Source organism: Rattus norvegicus, chromosome 9 (assembly GCF_021556685.1).
Source record: "Rattus norvegicus strain SHRSP/BbbUtx chromosome 9, alternate assembly SHRSP_T2T, whole genome shotgun sequence".
In the NCBI taxonomy this organism is placed as follows: Eukaryota; Metazoa; Chordata; class Mammalia; order Rodentia; family Muridae; genus Rattus; species Rattus norvegicus.
The window spans coordinates 94,005,536-94,026,028 of NC_141542.1; the positions used below are offsets into that span (position 1 = coordinate 94,005,536).

A 20,493-nucleotide genomic window follows, 5' to 3' on the forward strand; every position below is an offset into this window, starting at 1 on the left:
GTGTATTTCTTACCACACTGTTGCATACTTTATCTTAAATTTAATCCCAGAATAAAACTTAAATATCAGGGCAAGCCAAGAACTGAAAATTACTACGAATAGAAGCTAAGCAGGGTGGGAGATGGCTTAGCTGGTAAAGTGCTTTGCTGGGCAAGTGTAGGGACCTGAGGTCAGATCCTCAACAGCCACCTAGAAGTCTCATACAGTGATATTGTAACACCAGTGCTGTGGTGTATCCCTTGGGGGCTTACTGGTCAACCAGCCTAGCTGAATGGTGAGTTCTAGGTACAGTGAGGCCTTGAGGCAAATAAACCCTATGTTGACATTTCTCTCTCTCTCTCTCTCTCTCTCTCTCTCTCCACACACACACACACACACACACACACACACACACACACACACACACAAACACACACACAGAGAGAGAGAGAAAGAGACAGAGACAGAGAGACACAGAGAGAAGGCAGGCTAAGAAACTCAACCAAATTAATCAAATTAATACAGCAAGCTGGTTCCAGCTTTGTCAGAAATTCAGACTCCAAAGCAAAGTGGGGACAGTGCTCTGGTCTTCACTGAGCTGTCCTCTCTGCCTGGCTCCTACCTCTCACCCAACAGGGTACATAGGAGTTTCTGATAAAGACTCCTTCCCCGGAGAAGATCACAGGAGAGGACAAGAGGAGCCCTTAAGGCTCTGCAATGAGATTCCATCCTGAGCTCATAGTCCGCTGGGTGCTAAATAGCAGGTGAAGCAGGAGTACAGGCTGAGAGGAAAATCAAAATGCTGATAGCAAGGAAGATCCTCACTTCTCACCCCAGGGGAGCTTGGAAAAATGTATAATTGACCCTGTTTCAAAGAAGCATGCTGTGCATAACCACTGTATGGCTTCAGTGAGGACTGTCAGAGATGCCATCCAGAAATGATGGGGCTGGCTTGATGGCAAGCCACTCCTAATTATTCATGGGGGTAGAGAAATCATAATAACTTGGCTAAATGGCACTGGCAGATTATCCGAGCCCTCTCTCTCTCTCTTGAGCAAAGATTAGTGTTTCTCACACCTATGCATTTCCTCCTTGAATATGCAGTATTGTTTATTCCTGTGCATTGAAAACTAGGTCAGAGGGAAGGAGTCAGTGAGATGGTAACCGATCTTTACAGACTAGCGTGACATTTTCAAACTCTTCAAGTAACCAGTTAGCTCACAGCTTAACACGCATCTCTTAACTTACGTTCAGCCCTTGTGTGGAGGTCAGAGGTCAATCTCAGGCAAGGCTCCTCAAGGGTTATGCACCTTGTTTTATAGCGTGGCCTAAGCTCACTGATAAGGCTCATGAAGAAACAGAAATATGCCTTCCTTTAGCATCTCTACTTAGCATCTCTCCAAAGCTGGGCATGCACAGCTGTCACCCCCTGGCTTTTTAAATTTGGTTCTAGGGAGCGAATTCAGGTCCTCAAAGCCTGAATGGCAAGCACCTTACCCACTGAGCCATCTGTCCAGTGCCTCCCTCTCAGCGTTCTCAATCCCTAATTGTCTTCATGGAAGGATGCTACGTTGTTCTGTTTGTCCTCACAATGCCAAAAGGCAGTTATTAAAGAGAGAGAAGGACACGGCTTAACATAGGCTCTGGTCAGACCTTGAACTTTTGAGCAGGCAGCCTAGAAATGGGACAGGACATCTGTATCTTAGGTCGCTTACCTGGATTACCATCTGAGTGATAAGCAGTGGGAACATATACTGCGAACTAAAACCGGAGAATGATGGCGGAAAGTGGGTATCTTAATTTGATTTCCACCTTAATCAAAAAATTACATTATTACACCATTGAGCTGCTATACACTATGAAGAATTTCCCCTGCAAAACTTGGAATTAGAGCAACTTTTCATGCAATAATGGACTGATGGTGCAGATGACAGAACAATTAAAAATCACCCAGTAGACCTCCAGAAATTCCCATGAGCACTTGGGGGACTTTGTTCTTACTCTTTTACCAAACTGGTTATGGCCCATCTTCCCTGACCTGACCATACAATGGTCTCCCCCCATTACAGTATCAGCCATTTGCAACCCCAAAGTAAAAAGAAATACATGTTTCAGATGGGGAGGAAAAGATCTATTATACTTGACACTGAAGGATGCCTTTTAGCCTATGGCTTGGACATCAAAGCCTTACACCAGACAAACCTCCCCAAATCCCTAAGCCACATCGCTCAGTACATAACTCTGGGGTTGGGGAAGAATTGAACAGAACATCAGGGGCACCTTCATGAGAGAGGAGATTCTCCAAATCAGAGCACTTTTCAAAGAAAAAGACAGGGGGACAGTCTTCCTCTGACCTTGGAAGCTAGGAAGGACGATTCCCGATTTTAACAACACAGTCACACAGCACCGGTGGGACCTGCGCTCGGTTTCCACTGAAGATTCCTCATCATTTCGCTCCGGCTCATTATGTTGATAACTGCCAAGCAGCATTAGAAGTGAGGGCTTTGAGTAATAGGACTGAAATGGTGATTTTAAAACAATACACTTTCTAGAGGAAAGACAGCGGCACGCTAAATTCAATTACAGAAGAGGGCCGCAGAGACAAAGTCAGTATCATCCGCTGCTCGGAGCTGGCTCGGTCAGTTCACCTGCTCGCTGCCCTCCATCTGCAGAAAGCATTCAACTCAGGACCTTTTAGCTTAGATCTGGATACATTTGTGCTTATATTATTAGCCTTGAGCTTCTCCAGTGTGAGCTGTCTTAAAAGCTGCAATTTGGGGGGAATAGTTAAGCCACTAAGTGTTGACCAATCACTCTTATGTGGTTGGAACAGTTGATGGGAGTTACTCAAGGCCATTTACCGAGAGGCAAATGCACAGAGACCCTACAAGTTGGCAGTGGAAAGTTACCATCTCACATCTGCAGAACGGCCCTGATCTTGGACACTGATAAGTTTCGCCTAACAAGTCAAACACGGAGCAGAAAGAAAAGCAAGAATTTCTTTTGTTCAGTTAAAGATGATAGAGATGAACTCTGAACAGAGCTAAACAAAAGAGCAAAGTTACAGTTTCGGGTTTAGGTTGTTTTTTTTTTTTCCTTTTCTCTTTCTCTTTCTCTTTCTCTCTCTCTCTCTCTCTCTCTCTCTCTTAGGTATACAAAGCTAATGACTTCTTTGATGAAGTATGCGGCTTACATATTTTAAAATGTATCAAAAATTGCAAGCTTCCTTAAACATAATATCGGTTGGCTCAGCCTCCTCCCTACAATGACCAAACACCAACCATGAAGGTCATAAAGGACTTCCTATTCTTAGCGTGGGAGCCTTCCCAACCTTTTAGAAAGCCAGACTACATTTCAGAAGGGAAAGGGAAATTCAAGGGGAGAAGGGGCTAGGTAGCTTAGTTACGGAACATGCATATTGTTGTTGTTGTTATTATTATTATTACATCATCATCATCATCATTATACCACCATACAGGGGTGGGGCAGTGGGGGTGGCTCGAGTCATGCTATAATCCCAGGACTTGGGAGGTTGAGGATCAATAGCCAACAGAGAGTTAAAGGCCAACCTGGGACACCTGACACCCTCTCTCAAAAAATTAAATTAAAAAACTATAAATAAGTAAGTAAATAAATCTTGTTTGGAAGAGTCATGAACTCAGGTTGCATCCTCAGCTTCACTGTTTTCCTGGGTGTCTGTGTCTACAGGCAACATTGCCAGAAAACTACAGTGCTTTTCTCCTCTGATCAAATTCAGTGAGGGAATGTGGGAGAAGCATTTACATTTCTGCTCTCTGACATCAATCCGTAGGGAGCCTGAAAGAACCACAAAAACCCAAACCAAAAACATGCATAGTGAGGGGGACTTGGTTGGTTATATGACCTCTAACTGGGTTGGGTTACTTTTCAGAAGGAGACAAATGAACAATTTGATTTTCATTAAGAGCAAACGTTCTGGGTCCTTGAAATATCCTTCTAGAGTTTCCACTAGCTGATCGTTACAGGCATGAAAGAGAATCTCTGAGCTCCTGCCCTTCACACAGAGAGCCACTGCTGCTTGATCACCTACCAGTCATGTGGTCACCTGCAGACCGCTCAGAAACACAGACTCTCAAGCCTGGCCTCGGTCCTACTAACCCATAAGTGGCTTTCCTGTGGCTTCTTTCACAGGGATGTGAAGTGTCACACTGCTCTCGCTGGGTCTGGTAGCACCCACCTATGATCTGGAATTAGCACAATTGGGAGGAAGATGTAGGTGGATCGTGAGTCTGAGGCTAACCCACATAATTTAACAAGATTCCCATCTCTAATTAAATTAAAAAGAGCCGGGTGTCTGGTTTAACAGTAGAACTCTTGCTTAGCATATGCAAGGATTGGGGTTCAGTCCCCAGAAGTAGAAAGAAATAAAACAACAACAACAAGAAATACTAATGTCAACCTTTAGCTTAGGCTTCCTTCTTTTAAACAGGTATGGACTACATTTTAAAATACTCAGACAGAAACATCTCAGTCTGCCTGCACCACATGTTAGGCTAACCAGTTGTTTGCTCAAAAGTCCTCTAAACTTTTAATTTTTCCAGGAGTGTGGACTGTGTGAACTTTTAGGCGTCTCCTTCGAAATTAGCTGGTGCGACTTGTATTTACCTGGTCTAATTGTTCCCCAAGTGAACAAAAATCTGATTTTACAAGCCAATGGAGCAGAGTCTCACTTTGGCCAGAAGAATGAGTCTCGGAGAGTGTGTTTTATTTCTTCATTAGTGCGCCGTCACAGTGAGCGATCACTAAATGCAGGGCTGCATAAGAATGCTTGGGTTAAAGACAGCATAATGAACAAAGAAGGTAAGGTGCCTGATTATCTTGGCTGTCAGCACAAGGGGATTGGGTTCGTCACCTGGCTTAACCAACTGGGAAGAACTGATTAGCGGCTGGAATCCGTTTGAAAGGATCCCCTGATGTTTATGTTCCCTTCCATCGCCACATCTTGTCAAGAGAATCGGATAAAGTTGGAGTGGGGAGGATTTGTCTGTGGGTTATCTGAACAAGAGGTTCTTTGAGGAACTCCCACTGTTTCCTCTACTGAATCATCTACTTAAGTGCAGGGTAGAATGGGACTTTCTTCTGCAAAGTTAGAAACCTCTCTGTCTCTGCTGTATGTATCTATCGGTGTCTGCAGCAACCTTGTGTGGCTACTCAGGTCTGGAAATACAGAGAACATAAATGAGCACCTGAAGTGAAACTTAACATGACAGGCACCTCCAGCCACATGTCCCTATTGGCTGTAGTCTATATTCAACAGAAAGGGAGGAATAGGAATCTCAGAAACAGATGCTAATCCTGCTGTCTAATACAGGTCCCTGAGCATCTTCCTCAAAAGAAGAATCCCAAGGTTTACATAATTAACCAAGTGAAGAAATGTTAACTCGATAGAGATGTGATATCCATCTTAACTGTACAAGATTAAAAGTCAGACATTTGAGTCCGATCTCAGTGATCCTAGGTTGCAATGTAGCCACTGAGTAACTGAATTGTGTAGTCAGTCAGGACAATCATCGCAGCTAGCATACATAGAGAGTCAGTATAGTGGTGTCCCCTCCCTATACTGGAGTGATTTGGCCAAGGAAGTGACCAACTAGAGATAAAAGAGAGACAAACAGTTCTCAGATTCCTACCATGTGCCTGTCAGGCCTTCACAAATATTTTTTTTTAATATTTAAAAAAAAAACCAGCCATAAGAATAGAGAGTGAGAAACCCTTTCACAGATAAGGAAACTGGGGCCTGGAGACATAAAACATTCTTTGTCACTAACCCAACCTGGACAGTGAGTGCTAGGGAAGGCTGGCTGGGAAGTCTGTGAGCCTGTCATCAGCCCTATTGCTTCTTCATAGAAGCCCCGGGGAGCAAGCCAGCAGGATACAATGATGGTCACCCCACAAGACCTCAGAGGGAAGAGTAGAAGCAATTTAAAGAATTGGGAAGAACCCCTGCTGTTCTTTATTGACCTTTATTCACAACTCAAAAGCTCACAACTCTGGCTCCTTAATCTTGTGGAACACAATCTCCGGGTGGGGGCGGGGAGTGGGACAGGAAGGGAAGGGAGCACGTGGTGGGGAGGACAAGACTGGAAAGTCATATCGAATTTTTAAAAATGTTGGTTTTAGACCATGAGTTTGAAAAAAAATCAGTACTTTTTGTTGTTTTCATTTGCATCTCTGGGATATAATTAAAAATTTTTTTTCTGCAACAATACAAAATTTCACAAAGTTATGGTGCGGGATGGCAAACAGCCCAGCACAACACACATATGACAATCTCTGGAGGTGCCCTACACTCCCAAGCACCAAAGGACAGTCACTATGTTGGCACAGGGCTGAAGAGAATATGCTCAACAACAAATCAGAATCCGGAGAATAAAAAACAGGCACCATTCAATGCTAAGTTTCCTGACATTCACTGCAGTCAAACCTTACCCAGAAGGAAGGAAGGAAGGAAGGAGTCTCGTGTGAGAGTAGGTGGGGTACCTCATACAAATAAAGGGCTATTATGTAAACATCAGCCTGAAATACTTCCTCTTAAACCTGCTCTTGTCCCCACGTTCCCACCACTCCACTGTTCTGTGGTAGGGCCGGCAGACAGAGGCAGGGCATTCATTCTTAAATAACCAAGTTTAACACAGAATAAAAAATACTCAGGATATTTTATTTACTTTATTTTATTTTGAGACAGGGTTTTTCTGTGTAGACCCAGCTATGCTAGAACTCAGTCTGAAGACCAGGCTAGCCTTGAACTATCTATCTGCCTCTCTGCCTCTGTCTCCCTGGGATTAATGGGGTGCACCACCACCTTCTAGCTGAAATACTCAAGATAAAGGTTTAAAGAGCAAGCCAGCGGAAGGGAACAAGGATGGTGGTGGGGAAACCATGCAAAGAACTTAGTCTAGGGATGGTTATTAAAAAGGGAGGGTGCTTAAGAGACCTTTAACTGCCATGAATGGATGGAAGGCTAGATTAGATCCCTTTGCACTCTTTAATTCTAGAAGTTTATTGCTTGATCTGGGATACCAAGAGAACCTCCCAGGAGTATGTACTTGAGAATTCAGGCAGCACAGCTCCATCCCTGTGCTGGTCAGGGTATCTCAGATCTAGCAGTTGGTTTATAAAAACAAAAACAAAAAAACCCCAAAGAGTCCTTCAATACATGGCACTACAGTGTGAGTTTGTGATCAAGTTTATCATCCAAAGTGCTGGGCACATGAGCTACATATAGTATGGTGTTTATATCACTACCCAAAGTGCTTGGCACATATAGTATTTACATCACCACAGTAGGCTATCATCACAGTAGATTCTCTTGCTATAAAAGTCAATCCAGAAGGGATGGCAATTTCAGCACAGGTCAAGGATGGACCTCAAACTTCTCTCTTTCTTCCCATTAACGGTGGGTGGTTCTTGATTGTACTACAGAATAATCCCTCCCTGCAGACTGAACTGCTCAAAAACCAGGAATGGCTTCTAGGTTCAGTGATGTTGGTCCATGCTGGTCCATCTGGAATTTATAGTAGTATTTCAAGATCACAATTATGATACTGTGTTCATAGCAGCCTTATTTATTATAATAGTCAGAAGCTGCAAAGAACCCAGATGTCCTTCAACAGAGGAATGGATACACAAAATGTGGTACATTTACAAGTGGAATACTACTCAGCTATTAAAAACAATGACTTCATGAAATTCATAGGTAATGGATGGTATGCATGATAAGTGGATATTAGCCCAAAAGCTCAGAATACCCAAGATACACAATTCAAGACTATATGAAGCTCAGGAAGAAGGAAGGAAGACCAAAATGTGGATGTTTCAATCCTTCTTAGAAGGGGGAAAATGCTCACAGGAGTAAATACAAGGACAAATGTGGAGCAGAGACTGATGGAAAGGTCATCCAGAGACTGCCCCACCTGGGGATCCATCTCATATGCAGCCATCAAACCCAGTCACTGATACCAAGAAGTGCTTGTAGACAGGAGCAAGATATGGATGTCTCCTGAGAGGCTCTGCCAGAGCCTTACTGATACAGATGAGGATGCTTGCAGCTAACCATCAGACTGAGCACAGGGACCCCAGTGGAGGAGTTAGAGAAAAGATTGAGGGAGCTAACGGGTTTGCAACCCCATAGGAAGAACAACAGTATCAACCAACAAGACCCTTCCAGAGCTCCCAGGGACTAAACCACCAACCAAAGAGTACACATGGAGGGACCCATGGCTCCAGCCACATATGTAGCCAAGGATAGCATTGTCTGGCATCAATAGAAGAAGCCCTTGGTCCTGTGAAGGCTTGTTTCCCCAGTGTAGGAGAATGCCAGGGAGGGGGTGGATGGGAAGGGGAGCATCTTCATAGAAGCAGAGGGAAGAGGAATAGGGGGGGGGGGGACCAGGAAAGGGGATAGCATTTGAAATGTAAATACATAAAATATCCAATAAAATATGCAAAAAATAAATAAAATCAAAAAATTATAATAGTAAAATGTAAAAAAGCCAAGTAGAATTGTTTTACATGTTATAGACACACAACCACCGTGAGGATAATAACTACTGTCCTCAGAGAGAGAGACAGAGGGAAATATTCCTAGCCCCTAAATTCCAATGTGCTCTAGAACCTGATGTTGTTTGTGTAGGAGTGATGATGTGATAAGGGGACACTTGATGTCACATTGTCTGCAGTGAAAACAGAGACACGCTGTAAGCACTGTGTGAAGTTGCCATCGGGCAATGAAGGTAACATAAAACATAAATGAGATTCAGGTTTAGAACTGGGTCTCATTCCAAATATTTGCAAATATTGCAAAAAATCCCACAAATCTCTAAATAAAATGCTTTCCACAACAAAGATACATAGCAAATGCTATTATTAGTTCTCTATTATTAGTTCTGTTCAACAGATGGGAAAATTAAGACTTCACAGGCTAGTAAACCACGGACTGAGAAACAATTCCTGGACTTGACGTCCTATAAGCTACATTACCAGGCTGTGCCCTGAAAGACAGTTCTCAGCTAGTGCAAAATGAGGGAAACACCCAGGACCCCTCATGTCTGCCTTGGTCGGGGTCACAGGCACTGCGAGGCCTACGGTAATACCTTGGGAACATTGTTCAAAGAAGGTGTGAGACTGTCCTATCCAGCTTCAACCAGACTTGCCAACCCCATCTATTCATTCCCCCAGCATTTATTAAGTGCCTAATATGAAACAGGCATTTATTAGGGTCCTGGCCTAAGTGTTAGGAACACCAAACTATGACAGAAGAAGGACAACCAAAGCAATGACCTCAGTGTACTCTAAGCCGTTTCTTCTGGGCCCGAAACATTCCCAAAGCCTACCTTCTACCTAGTTCTCCTGTGCCTGTCAGATTGCCCCCAGTCCTTGATGCAATGGTAAAGCCATTTATAAATTCCATTCTCAGCTGTAATTACACTGTCAAACAACCTGAACACTCAATTTCTGTTCCACAAAGTAGTCCGTTGGCAGCTGTGCATTTTTTTTCTTTTGACGGCAACCAGAACCAGCGGAGAAAGAGCCTTCCTTTTCATACGCTTTGCGCCTGCTATGATAGAAGGGGCTGTGTGCTTGATATCTAATTTGCCCCCTGCAAGGTTATCCTGGGAGAAGTCCTGGCAGCACCCTGCTAGGTGGTAATGAAAGCCGCTGGCATCGCAGAAGACAAGAGACAAGCAAACCACTTACGGGTGCAGGGCATGGACGCGGCATCGTTGTCAGCTCTGAAAAAGCCTCGGTCACAGGTGCAGGACGTGGCTCCTTCCCAGACAGAGTAGCTGTGCGGTGGACACTTGGCACAGGTGGCATCCGTGGAGAGAGCTTTGTAATATCCAATTTTGCAAGCTACAGGGAAGGAGAAAAAGAAAAGCCAATGTGAAACGCTGCAAAAGCAACAGAGCAAAACATGTGAAGGCATTTTCTTGATCGCAGAAGTCCGGGTTGGGTGGGGATAGAAAGGTAGCCATGATCACCTGACTTGAAATGCAGGGTAAAGCAACCCAAGACAGGAATGGATAGGGCTTAATGTGACTCAGGCAAACTCTCTGTAGCTGAAGGTGGCCTTAAATTTCTCATACTTCTCCCTTCAGCTTCTCTCTCCTTAAGTGTTGGGGCTCCAAGCATGTGCCACCCTGCCTGGTTTATGCAGGGATGGTGATCAAACCCAAGAGTTTTCTGCCTGCTAGGTAAGCATTCCTGCCAATTCAACTATGGACCCAGCTTCTCTTCAAGGCTCACGGGCAAATCTGATTCTGTGTCAGAGAGCCTCCAAAGGACACTGTGATCATGTAGAGCGAAGACGAAGTTTCCTGGAACATCTCAGGGTTAGAGGCACTATCTTGACCCTTTCCAAAGCATCGTCTTTAAAAGGAAGAAAGCTTCCAGCAGGTAGGTAACTGCAACTTGTTACACAGCAGCTTTGAACTCCAAGTCTTCTGCCCCCAGAACTTGGACACACAACCACTTACTTTTGAATCTGAAGGTAGTGTGTGTGTGTGTGTGTGTGTGTGTGTGTGTGTATTGGGGGTGGGGATCTTGGATTTATTCAACAGGATGGAAGTGTGTCCAAATGTTAACAAAAAGTTGGTCAGCGGTTATTTCCTTATTACGGTTACGGGAAGACTCAAGTAGAAAGTAAAATGAAAGCATTTATAAAAGACAGGAGTTTGTACTGCGTGAGGCGTTTCCTTTCAGGGCAATACAATGAAGGCTACTTAAAGACAGACTCTGGAGCAGGACAGAACAGGTAGCGTATTTAAGCCAGCTAATAACGGTGTTTATTCTCAAGGTCACAGATTCCCCGACCATCATTTTCAGCACACAGCCTCTGCCCCCCCCCCCCCCCCCCGCACGCGCACCCTACAGAGGTGAATTCATTGGGCTTTTAGGCACCTGTGATCGGCTTTCCATGATCTCAACTTTATAAACATCACACGGACACTGAAGACGACTTTCGCTAATGTGGAAAACTTCAATGCTGCTCCGAAATCTCATCATAAAAATTAATTAATAGGGCTTTGCCCCCTTCCCCCTCTTTTTCCTCCCACACCCTATCTTAACCTACACTAAAAACTGACCAGCCCCGTTGTCAAGGCCACAGATAAGGACGCTGATAATTACGTTATTCCATAACATCTGAGGTCGGGAAAGAAAATGAGCTACCCACAATTTCCCCGGCGTGATTTTTGCTATGCTAGCTTCATGCACCATGTTTTCAGAATGTGTCAACACTACCAAAACCGGTGTGGAGGAAGGACCCGTTGCATATCTCACCAGCTCGACGTGCAAGAGACCAACCACACGGTAGCCGTGCAGGGACCTCTCCGCAAGGACTCGCTGGATTCTCTTTGGTAGGACTACACAGACTGGGCAGCCGCAGAGAGCTGCCCCATCGGTCCGGAAGCATCCACCCACACACCAGCCAGTGAAGCCTGCCTCCTCACCCTTTGGCCTGGCCTGCAAGGATTTTCCTCCTTTTCCCATAATGACGAGCAGAGAAAGACTTTAGCAGGCGCTCAGAAAGGCACAGTTACTTCACTCTTATTAACTAAAGTTGTTTATGGAATTCCCTTAACGAGCCAAAACTTTATGGCGTGTGGAGCACCAACAATAAAAGTGCTCCCAGATCAATCTCTCCCTTGTTTGCCTTTCGGTCTTTCACTGGACCGAAGCATCTTTAGAAAAACAAATTGCTTTGGTGGCTGTGATTTATGTGTCTCCCAAGTTCATATGCATCCCATAATTAGATATGGTTCAACTTGCAAGGTGCTTTGGGTCGTGTTTAAGATGGCCCTAGGGTTTTCATGAAAATCCGCAACCCGGACATTGGCAGGAAGAAGTAAGGCCCATGGTCCGTCCCATGTCACACAGAAAGAGTCCTAAACAAATGCGCAAACTCCCTGGGTCTCACCTGCCACTCAGCGAGTCACATAAGACAAAAAAAAGCAACTACGGAAACTCATGTTGGGAGTACCAACAAGACACAAATTATTTTAGTGTCTTACAGAAAAATGTATTCTGTACATCTCTAGTGAATGAAAATAGACTCAGTAAAGAAGGTCGAATAGAAAAAAAAAAAAAAAAAGGTCAAATAGAAACTGCCAAGACCATCTCCTAGGAGAGCTCGGAGAAGGGACCAGGGGAAAGATTTCTAGAGTTCAAGGTGAATGGAAGAAAGGGGGCTTGTGAGCTGAGATGGGACTTATGTGTGTAGTGACTGAGGGAGCCTAGAGGCTAGATTGACCTTGTCAAGATAGTAGGCACCAGTCATATGTTAATAGAGCACTACAAGTTCCTCTAACCACAGAAGAGAATGCCATTTTAGCTAGCAGGAACTTTCTTTCAGCCCCTAGGGGAATGGAAGCTTTTGTCTAAATGCCAACCTGGGGAAAAGGACTTTTTCTTACAGGCCCAGACACCTGCCTAATTCAAGCACACTTTCATTTTCAAACATAAACATTTCATGTTGCAGGGTGAGAGTAGAAGGTGATAATTGATAGAAATTAGTCAGTGACCGGTCAGTATGATAACGAAAACACTGGATTCTACCGGAGGATGTTTCTTCCAATTTGTTAAAAGCTCAAAACGCACTGTGCTTCTTCAGTGAATTTAAAGGGGAGAGAAAGTGCTTGGGTTTGTACAGTTTCTTTTCTTCCTCGACGTTCATATCAACATGTTGCCAAGGACAAATGGGTTTATTCAGGAAATACAGAGTTCTATACCAATTTAGAAAATTGAAAGCCACTGTTCTTTCAACACATTGGCTATTTTCATCTCTTAACTTCTTGCTTTTACAAGCACAAGCGAAAAAAAAAAACACAGAATTGTCATTGTGCTATTCTCGGCAGCCCCTGCTACCCTTAACTACATTAAGACCATGTTATTAATATTTCAGGATTCTTAGAAAGGCTCTTTCAAAATATAGCAGTGGCTTTTCACACACACAGCCATTTTGCTGCCTACATTCAAAATGACCTGCTAAATTGATGGTTTGGTGCATTTCTTTGCTCTGTGTGGTTCAGCCTTTCAGAATTTAGCCCATAGATGCGTAAGTGCATCCTGCATCTGTTCGCCACTCTACTTAAGAATCTCACCGTCCCTTTTATTTGCAAGGTAATTCCTGTGAAAGATGCTCTTGGTACAATGCACGCTGACATATCTCTCGTCATTTTTTTTTCTGAGTCGAGAACTGTTGCCCTGCATTTTTGAAAGCAAATGACTTTATAAGCAAATCCAACATGTTTTCTCAAGAAGGTCTTTTTTTCTCCTGTATGTCCCAGTAAAGATGGTCAGTCAGGATGGGTCCTCTGAACTCTGTCTCTCATGGAAAGAACTCAGTACATCAAACTTCTAGCCAATCCCTTTAGCTTCGCCTTAATCACTTCTTTATGTTAACATGAAATAAAGGAAAATGGAGGAGGGTAAGAAAGAAAAGGAAAATATAGATGAGCCAAAGGATACATTCCTCTCCTTAGTATACCTACAACTGTAACTTTAAGATTCTTCACCAAAGGTAGCAGAATCAGGACACAGGAATATAAGACAGGAAGAGAGCCATAAGTTCTAGTAGCCCAGCCTATGCAGTTGAGACCAAGTCTCATACCAAACAAAAGCTAATGTAAATTCTGAATTTTTAACTTATAGGGATTTCTTGTTCTGTTTTGATTATAGATGCAATGAGCTGGCTATACCTACTCTTTAAAGAATACCGGTGTAGAGAGCACACAGGAGGCTGAAGGCTACAGGTTCTTGAGTTCCAAGTCAAACACAGTGTGGCCACTTTTCTTCTAGAATTACAAAGAATCACAGCACCTAGTTGTCTTCATAGATGATTTTAAACTAATTTGTAGAAGAACTAATAACAGCCATGTTGGTGACAGATGTCAAACAAATTATTTAATTAGTCATCATAAGGATCCAAGTGCTTGACGTACTAATGCTATTTTGCAGATATACAAGAATCCGAGACTGTAAAAGGAAAACTTCGAAGTCATACAAGCATCTAACTCCAGAGTTCATGTCACCCGAAAGGTTTGCATGCACTGCAGGGAGGTGGACCTTTCAGCAAAATTCTGATTTTAATTCAGACTGGTGGGGAAGTACAGAGATGTCCCACAGCTCTCACCCAGATTCTCACGGCTGCCTTCACCAGTCATTGCTGTCATCTGGGAGCCACCGTCTGGTTTGAGATCCTCTAGAGCTGCCACTATCCTACTGGGAGCTTGGGGTGAAGCTGGCCTATATGGGACCAGCTATAGGAGCGAAATACACTCCGGACTCCAGGCACCTAACCTCAACCTACTACTATGTATACACATACAAACCTGCTTCATTTTACAATTAGTATCTAGTGAAATCACAAATAAAGCGCCACTACCTTGCATGTCATCTTTAACAATATTTCTCAGGGCTCCGGGAGATCACTCAAGGCAAAAGGAAGGTGTATCAGCTTGCTGTATCAGCAAGAGAGATGCCTGAATTGGGATTCTCCAACACCCAAACAAAAAAGGAGGTGTACTATGTGCCTTTAATTCCAGCACTAGGGAGACGGGCTATACTGGAGCTCCATGACCAGCCAAGGTGGCCGAATCAGCAAGATTCAGATTCAAAGAGACCTGACTCAGAAAACAATGTGGAACAGTCAGTGTAGCCCTCTGGCCTCCATACACTTGCGTATACACATATACATGTTCACATCGCATAAACATAGAGAAAACATGTGCACCCATTGTTTTTCAGTGTGACTAGTAAAAACCTTAAACTTACTCTACAATCTTCCATTATATTTCTCTTGTATACCATTGCTCTGGAAACAGTAGCATTGAGCCTGGAAGGTGCACGCACGCACGCACGCACGCACGCACGCACGCACGCACGCACGCACGCACGCACGAACACGTCGGCGCGCTTGACGAAGAAGATGCTGTAAGCTATGGGACTATACCAGACCCTCCCAGGAACCTTTGTCAAGACACCCAGAACCTATCTCAACAAACCTGATCGATTTCCTTAAACTCCGGTTTCAGGTAGCTAATCTCTATGTAAAACATAATTTGAATTACAGTCCAAATCAGTGGTTCACGTGGGTGTTGGGGTCAGGGGGGTGCAGTTAAAGGCTACCTTCCCAGGAGCCATACTGGTATTTCAAATAGAACCTCCAGAAGGTCAGAAGAGAGATTCCAATAGGAATCCTCTGAGGAGAATTTGAGTCATTTATGCAAACTGGTCCCGAGGGAGTATTTGGCTATTGGCCCAAAGGCCTCTCCACTTTTCTCTGGATGTGATAGAGGTGCACATTTTCTGCATTCGGTGTACCAGACACGATGTTTATTTTGGAGTATAAATATCAAAGGCACTTAGTGACCATTCCAATAAATCACTTCTCTAATTAAGTGTTTGCTTCTATTATAATGAAAGAATAAATGATGAGGAAACTAATCTGTACCATAAAGAGTTGCTGTATATTCAAGATTTCATAAAAATGTGCAAGTCCCAGGAACATTTGGAAAACTTGGAAACACTAAGGCAACAACCTTCCTCCCAGCAAAGATTGTGAAACTGAGGTGGGAAAAAAAAGACCAATCACCAACAAGGTTGACTTTCACTTCTAAACCATGTTATCTAATGTTGCTACCGTCTTCTGCTACTCCATATTCTCAAAGCTCTCTGGTGATGATTGGCAGCTGGTATAGGAAAGAGGCTCTGTATCAGGACTCCCAGACTCTGCTCCACTCATAAGCAGTAAATATGGCCAAATGCTGCCAGATACCTATTATTCAAATCATGTTGCTATATTAATAAATGAAAGTGGACCATTAAGAAGACCTTAAAGATTAGCTTTCATTCGAGTCAGCAAACCCTTCCGTAGAGCCAAATAGTAAATAACTTAGGCTTTACAGGCAAGTTCGGAAGAAGAAAGATACTATGTAACAAAATAGAAAACAAACTGTTAGTGGTACGATTTGAACTAATTGGAATGGTTAATTACTTTTTTTTGTATTAGATATTTACTAATGAGGAGAACAGAATTCTTTATTGGAGATATAACATTTCTCTTAATTGGTCTTCAAGGAAGGCATTTTCTATTAACAAATCAATTGCAAATGCCATCCATAAAAACATTACTAGCTTTCAGGTCATATAAAAACTGGTAGCAGTCTGAATTGGGCTCAGGGGGCTCTACACTGTCAGCCAACGATTGAGCGGGTCTAAAATGAATGACTTGCTCAAGGTTCCTTTCTGGAGCATGTTAGAAAGGACTGGAATCTACAGCCCCTGCTCTCTTTGTCTGACTGAAGAGCATACTAACAGTCACTGCAAAATAGAAACTTCCTATCATCTTACCTTATTGTAAACAGATTACTATTATACACCACCTCTAAATTGATTTTTCTTTCTTTGATTAAATGATGTAGCCTGACTTTGTTGGGGGGGAGAGAGGGAGGGACATTGCTACCGTATTTTCAGATCACTTTTGAGCTCTTTCAAAATTCTGCAATTTCAGTATTGATTACTTTTAAATTCACATCTTTTCTTGACTACCCAGAACTGGAAGGGAAGATCGTGATCTGGTGTGGAGGCGTACACCTTAGATTGCAGCGGTTCAAGGTCAACCCTTGATAGTAGAGAATTACAGCCAGATTAAGCTAGACAAGAAAGAGGCTTTGTTTAAATAATGATGGTATTGAGGATGATGGGCAGGAAAGATGGCTCAGTTGTTAAGAGAAGAATGCATATTGTTCTTTCTTAGGACCTATCACCCACATTGAGCAGCTCACACCAGTAGGTAAGTCCATCTCCAGGGGACTGATGTCTCTGGCTGAGGTAGGCACCAGACTTGCATATCACACAGAAATACACACATAATTAAAAACAAACTAAATCTTTAAATCAATAATAGTGGGTCTTGAGAGGACCTGGTTTCATTTCCTGTATTGATAATTAGTGACTTCTGGGGGCAAAAGCTTTCTCTGCCTTGTGCCTTTTAGAGATAGGCTCATTCCAACCCTAACTCAGATAGGCACAGAGAAGGGCCTAAGAGCTCAGCAAGATATAAGGAGTTATATTATGCTGGGGATTCCTAAGCTCTACTTTGTGAGATTAGAGAACCAATGAAGAGCTGAAACTGAGCTAAGTTCTTAGGGTGTTGAAGCTCAGTAAATTCTAGCCTCCATTTAGTGTCTTCTAGTCTGCTTTGCCCAAATGATATGGGCAACTATTAAGCCAAAGCCGGGCTCCATGCTTACAATTGTCTGCGGGGGCCCAAGAATGTTAATTTCTTTAAAATTCTGAGGCTAATAAAAACCCTGCTATAGCAGGTACCCCCATTCTGAGAACTGCCCAACTATAAACAGATCCATCTCTTTGTGTGTGTGTGTGTGTGTGTGTGTGTGTGTGAGAGAGAGAGAGAGAGAGAGAGAGAGAGAGAGAGAGAGAGAGAGAGATTTGTTATGTGTGTGCTTGTCTGTGTGGTGAAGGGGCAGATTTTATGTGCCCTGGTCTATCACTGTCTGCCTTATTCTTGAGACAGGGTCTCTCTCACTGAACTTGGAGCTAAGCTGGCCGACAGCAAACCTCGGGGATCCTGTCACCCATGGTCTCCCTAGTAACTGGCCTTATAGTTAGATACACAGCCATGCTAGGCTTTCTACATGGGTGCTAGAACTTGAACTAGATCGAGCGCATTGAGCAATCACTCCAGCTCCAGCCTCCTCTCTTAATGAAAAAGTGAATGCATAGCTCAAAGCAAGTAAGTTTAGAAGCACTCTTTTCTTCTTCTTTTTTTAATCTAGAGGATGTGCAGTTTGGGAAGGGGTGTGTCAGAGTTTTGTAATGCATGAACAAATGACGCAGGACAATGCTTATACTATTCTGGACAAAAATAATGTGCCCTTCATACTTAGAAGACAGAACCTGAAATGAAGTAACCTTAAATACATGCTGAAGGTCCTGCTCAAAAACACCAGGCACCAGGGTAAGTCCATCCAGTCCTAGAACCTGAGAGCACCAAGCTGAACAAAACTGAGGGCCTCATCTCAAAACCCACATCTAAGCAAACTTACCAAACCAGTGCTGTGTGAAATCAGCACCCCGTGACGTCAACCTATGGATATCACTGTTGCCTCTTAACACTAGCTCCTAGACTCCCAACCCTTCTTTTTTTCTACATATTTCTGGCTCTTTGATAATAAGTACAAGAAAATAAAACCAAATAGTTTTTAAAGGTCACTAAACACACCGTTTTCAAAGACTCTCAGGAGGTGGTAGAGACACAAAGTTTCCAGACTTTAAGCCAGTTTGCTAAGAAATGGCTGGCCCTCCCTTCTTTAAAAAGTAGAAGATATTTGGGACAGAGATGTTTTATAATCAAAAACAGCAGGAAGGTAATAAAGGATGCCATAGTCAAAGGAAATGATCCCTTATGTAACTATTCCATCACCTCCGCCTTCCTTTAAAACTGTGCAGTGATTCATGGGAAGAACAGTGGGGTCTAGATTTGGTTCTCAGTCTGTTGAGTTTGAGGAACAAAGACTCAGGCTGTGGCAGCCTAGACAAGTTTGGCTGCCCCGCCTCAAGGTCAAGGGATGGACGATTAAAAAACAATAAGAACCCTAATCAGTATGACCGTAAAATGGATGAGGAACAGGAGAGGGGACCCCGAGACACTCCTTCCAAGCCCACTTTGCAGACGTAGAGAGGAAGAATAGAGAGGTGAGGCCAGAATATGCAGAAACAAGACCCACCCAGAGAATCCCGCCATTGATCATTTCCTCAATAACCAGATTGGTAAAAGGATCCAAAGAAGTCCGGGTTTTACAATAACAAAGGTGGGTCTCTGGAGGTGAGTACTTCTGCTTTAGGTTGGGGCCCACCCTCGCTGATAACCGCCTACATCTGAGAACACTGGATTCCTGGAATCCAAGGTGACTCAGGAGGACAGACTGAAAACAAAGACTAATCCCAGTGACAAAGTACTGGATGAAGACCATCAGATAGAAGGAAGCTTCTGGTCTTCCGTGCGTCCAAGTAAAGTCATGTGTCTATTTACTGGATATGTGAGCATGAACAAACAATGTAACAAGTCCACATTCTGATTCTCATCTGCAGAAGTGATGGAGAGTGGGTAAAGCAAACCCCAAAGGAATGAAGAAGTAGGGGTATGGTTAAGCTGCTGACTCAGAGTTACCAGTTGCAAACACGTGTTGTCTCCTGAATGGGGCGAAAACAGGGATAAGCCACACTGAATTTCTTCCTACTCTTAGCTTTTTAAAAATAAAACTAAATACAATTTCTATCCATTATAATTTTATTCTACCCTTATTTAAAAAAGGAAAACTGAGATTACAATAATAATTGAATTAAGTTCATAGTAACTACAACTTATTTAGCTGAAAAGTAAGTAGCAGATAATTTTTACTTAGCAAAACTTGTAATTGGATAAGTGATGGGGTGAGGGTTCTTGTGGGTCCCTTCTTTCCAGCAATATTGAGCTCCCTCTCTCTCTTCCTACGAGCCCAGACCTATTTGGGCTCTCCGTCTCCTTTCATTCTCTCTTTAGAGCTGGCTTTCAGAAAAACAGACAAGGGGAGGAAATGACAGAAAGTGTGCTGAAAATTGCCTTGCTCTTTCATGAACAGAAAGCAGTATAATCCCATAAATAGGTGGGTAATTCCAAAATGTCAGATGTGGATGGTTTTCAGGCGAGGTGCAGTAAATCCTCAAGGAGCAAATTCAAATACAACTTGCTCATTTTAAATTAACTCTGTGAAAGTTGTTGAATGTTGGCAAAGAGGGATACAGGGAAGAAGTCTACTGTTAATACATCCTGTCTTGACAGTCAGGCTTTTTTAAAAGTACTTCCTGAAGTTTTGTATGGCCATTCCGTTTTCTCTGAAGAAGAAGCTATCCTGTGTCTGTAACAAACTCCAAGAGTGTGTTCAAGGAGACCACAGGCCAAGCTAGGGTATCGTTTCCCCGGGGAAGATCTACCATACCTTGGCTTTTCAGAAGGTGTCTCTCACACTGGTACGTGAAGTTCACACATCAGGATAAGCCGGCTAGGAAGCCTTGGTGTTACAAAAGAATTAAGAATTAAGAATTTCTGTGATACACAAAGAAGAAGCTGGGTAAGAAATTCTTTTTTGCAAAAAGGATGCACCATAACCCAAACCTAAACCAAACTGAGGCTAATGCCAAACTGTTTTTATGCCTCATTGGTGGGGAGGCACTTCACAATCTATGGGATTGGCTATAAGGTGAAAAGAAGATGATTCAGGAAATGAATCCTGGCCAGCCTAGCTACCTTTGATAGAAAGAAACCCTTTCTCGTACCAAGGATCTACAGGTCTCCACTGTATCCAAGATTACGGGTCCATGCCTGGCTTTTTGCCTGGGTGTTGGTAATCAAACTCAGGCCCTCATATTTTAGGAGCAAACAGTTTAACAACTGTGCCATCAGCTTCCATGCAC

General features: G+C 43.2%; 1 protein-coding gene across 3 annotated transcripts in view; it reads right to left on the reverse strand.

Moving 5' to 3' along the window:
* The window catches only part of Epha4 (Eph receptor A4), a 143,407-nt gene that overhangs the window by 67,352 nt on the left and 55,562 nt on the right, over positions 1-20,493 (reverse strand). For all 3 annotated transcript variants that reach the window (XM_087566338.1, XM_087566337.1, NM_001162411.1), the window contains 1 exon segment: positions 9,715-9,870. In XM_087566338.1, the coding sequence (XP_087422464.1) occupies positions 9,715-9,870 (156 nt within the window).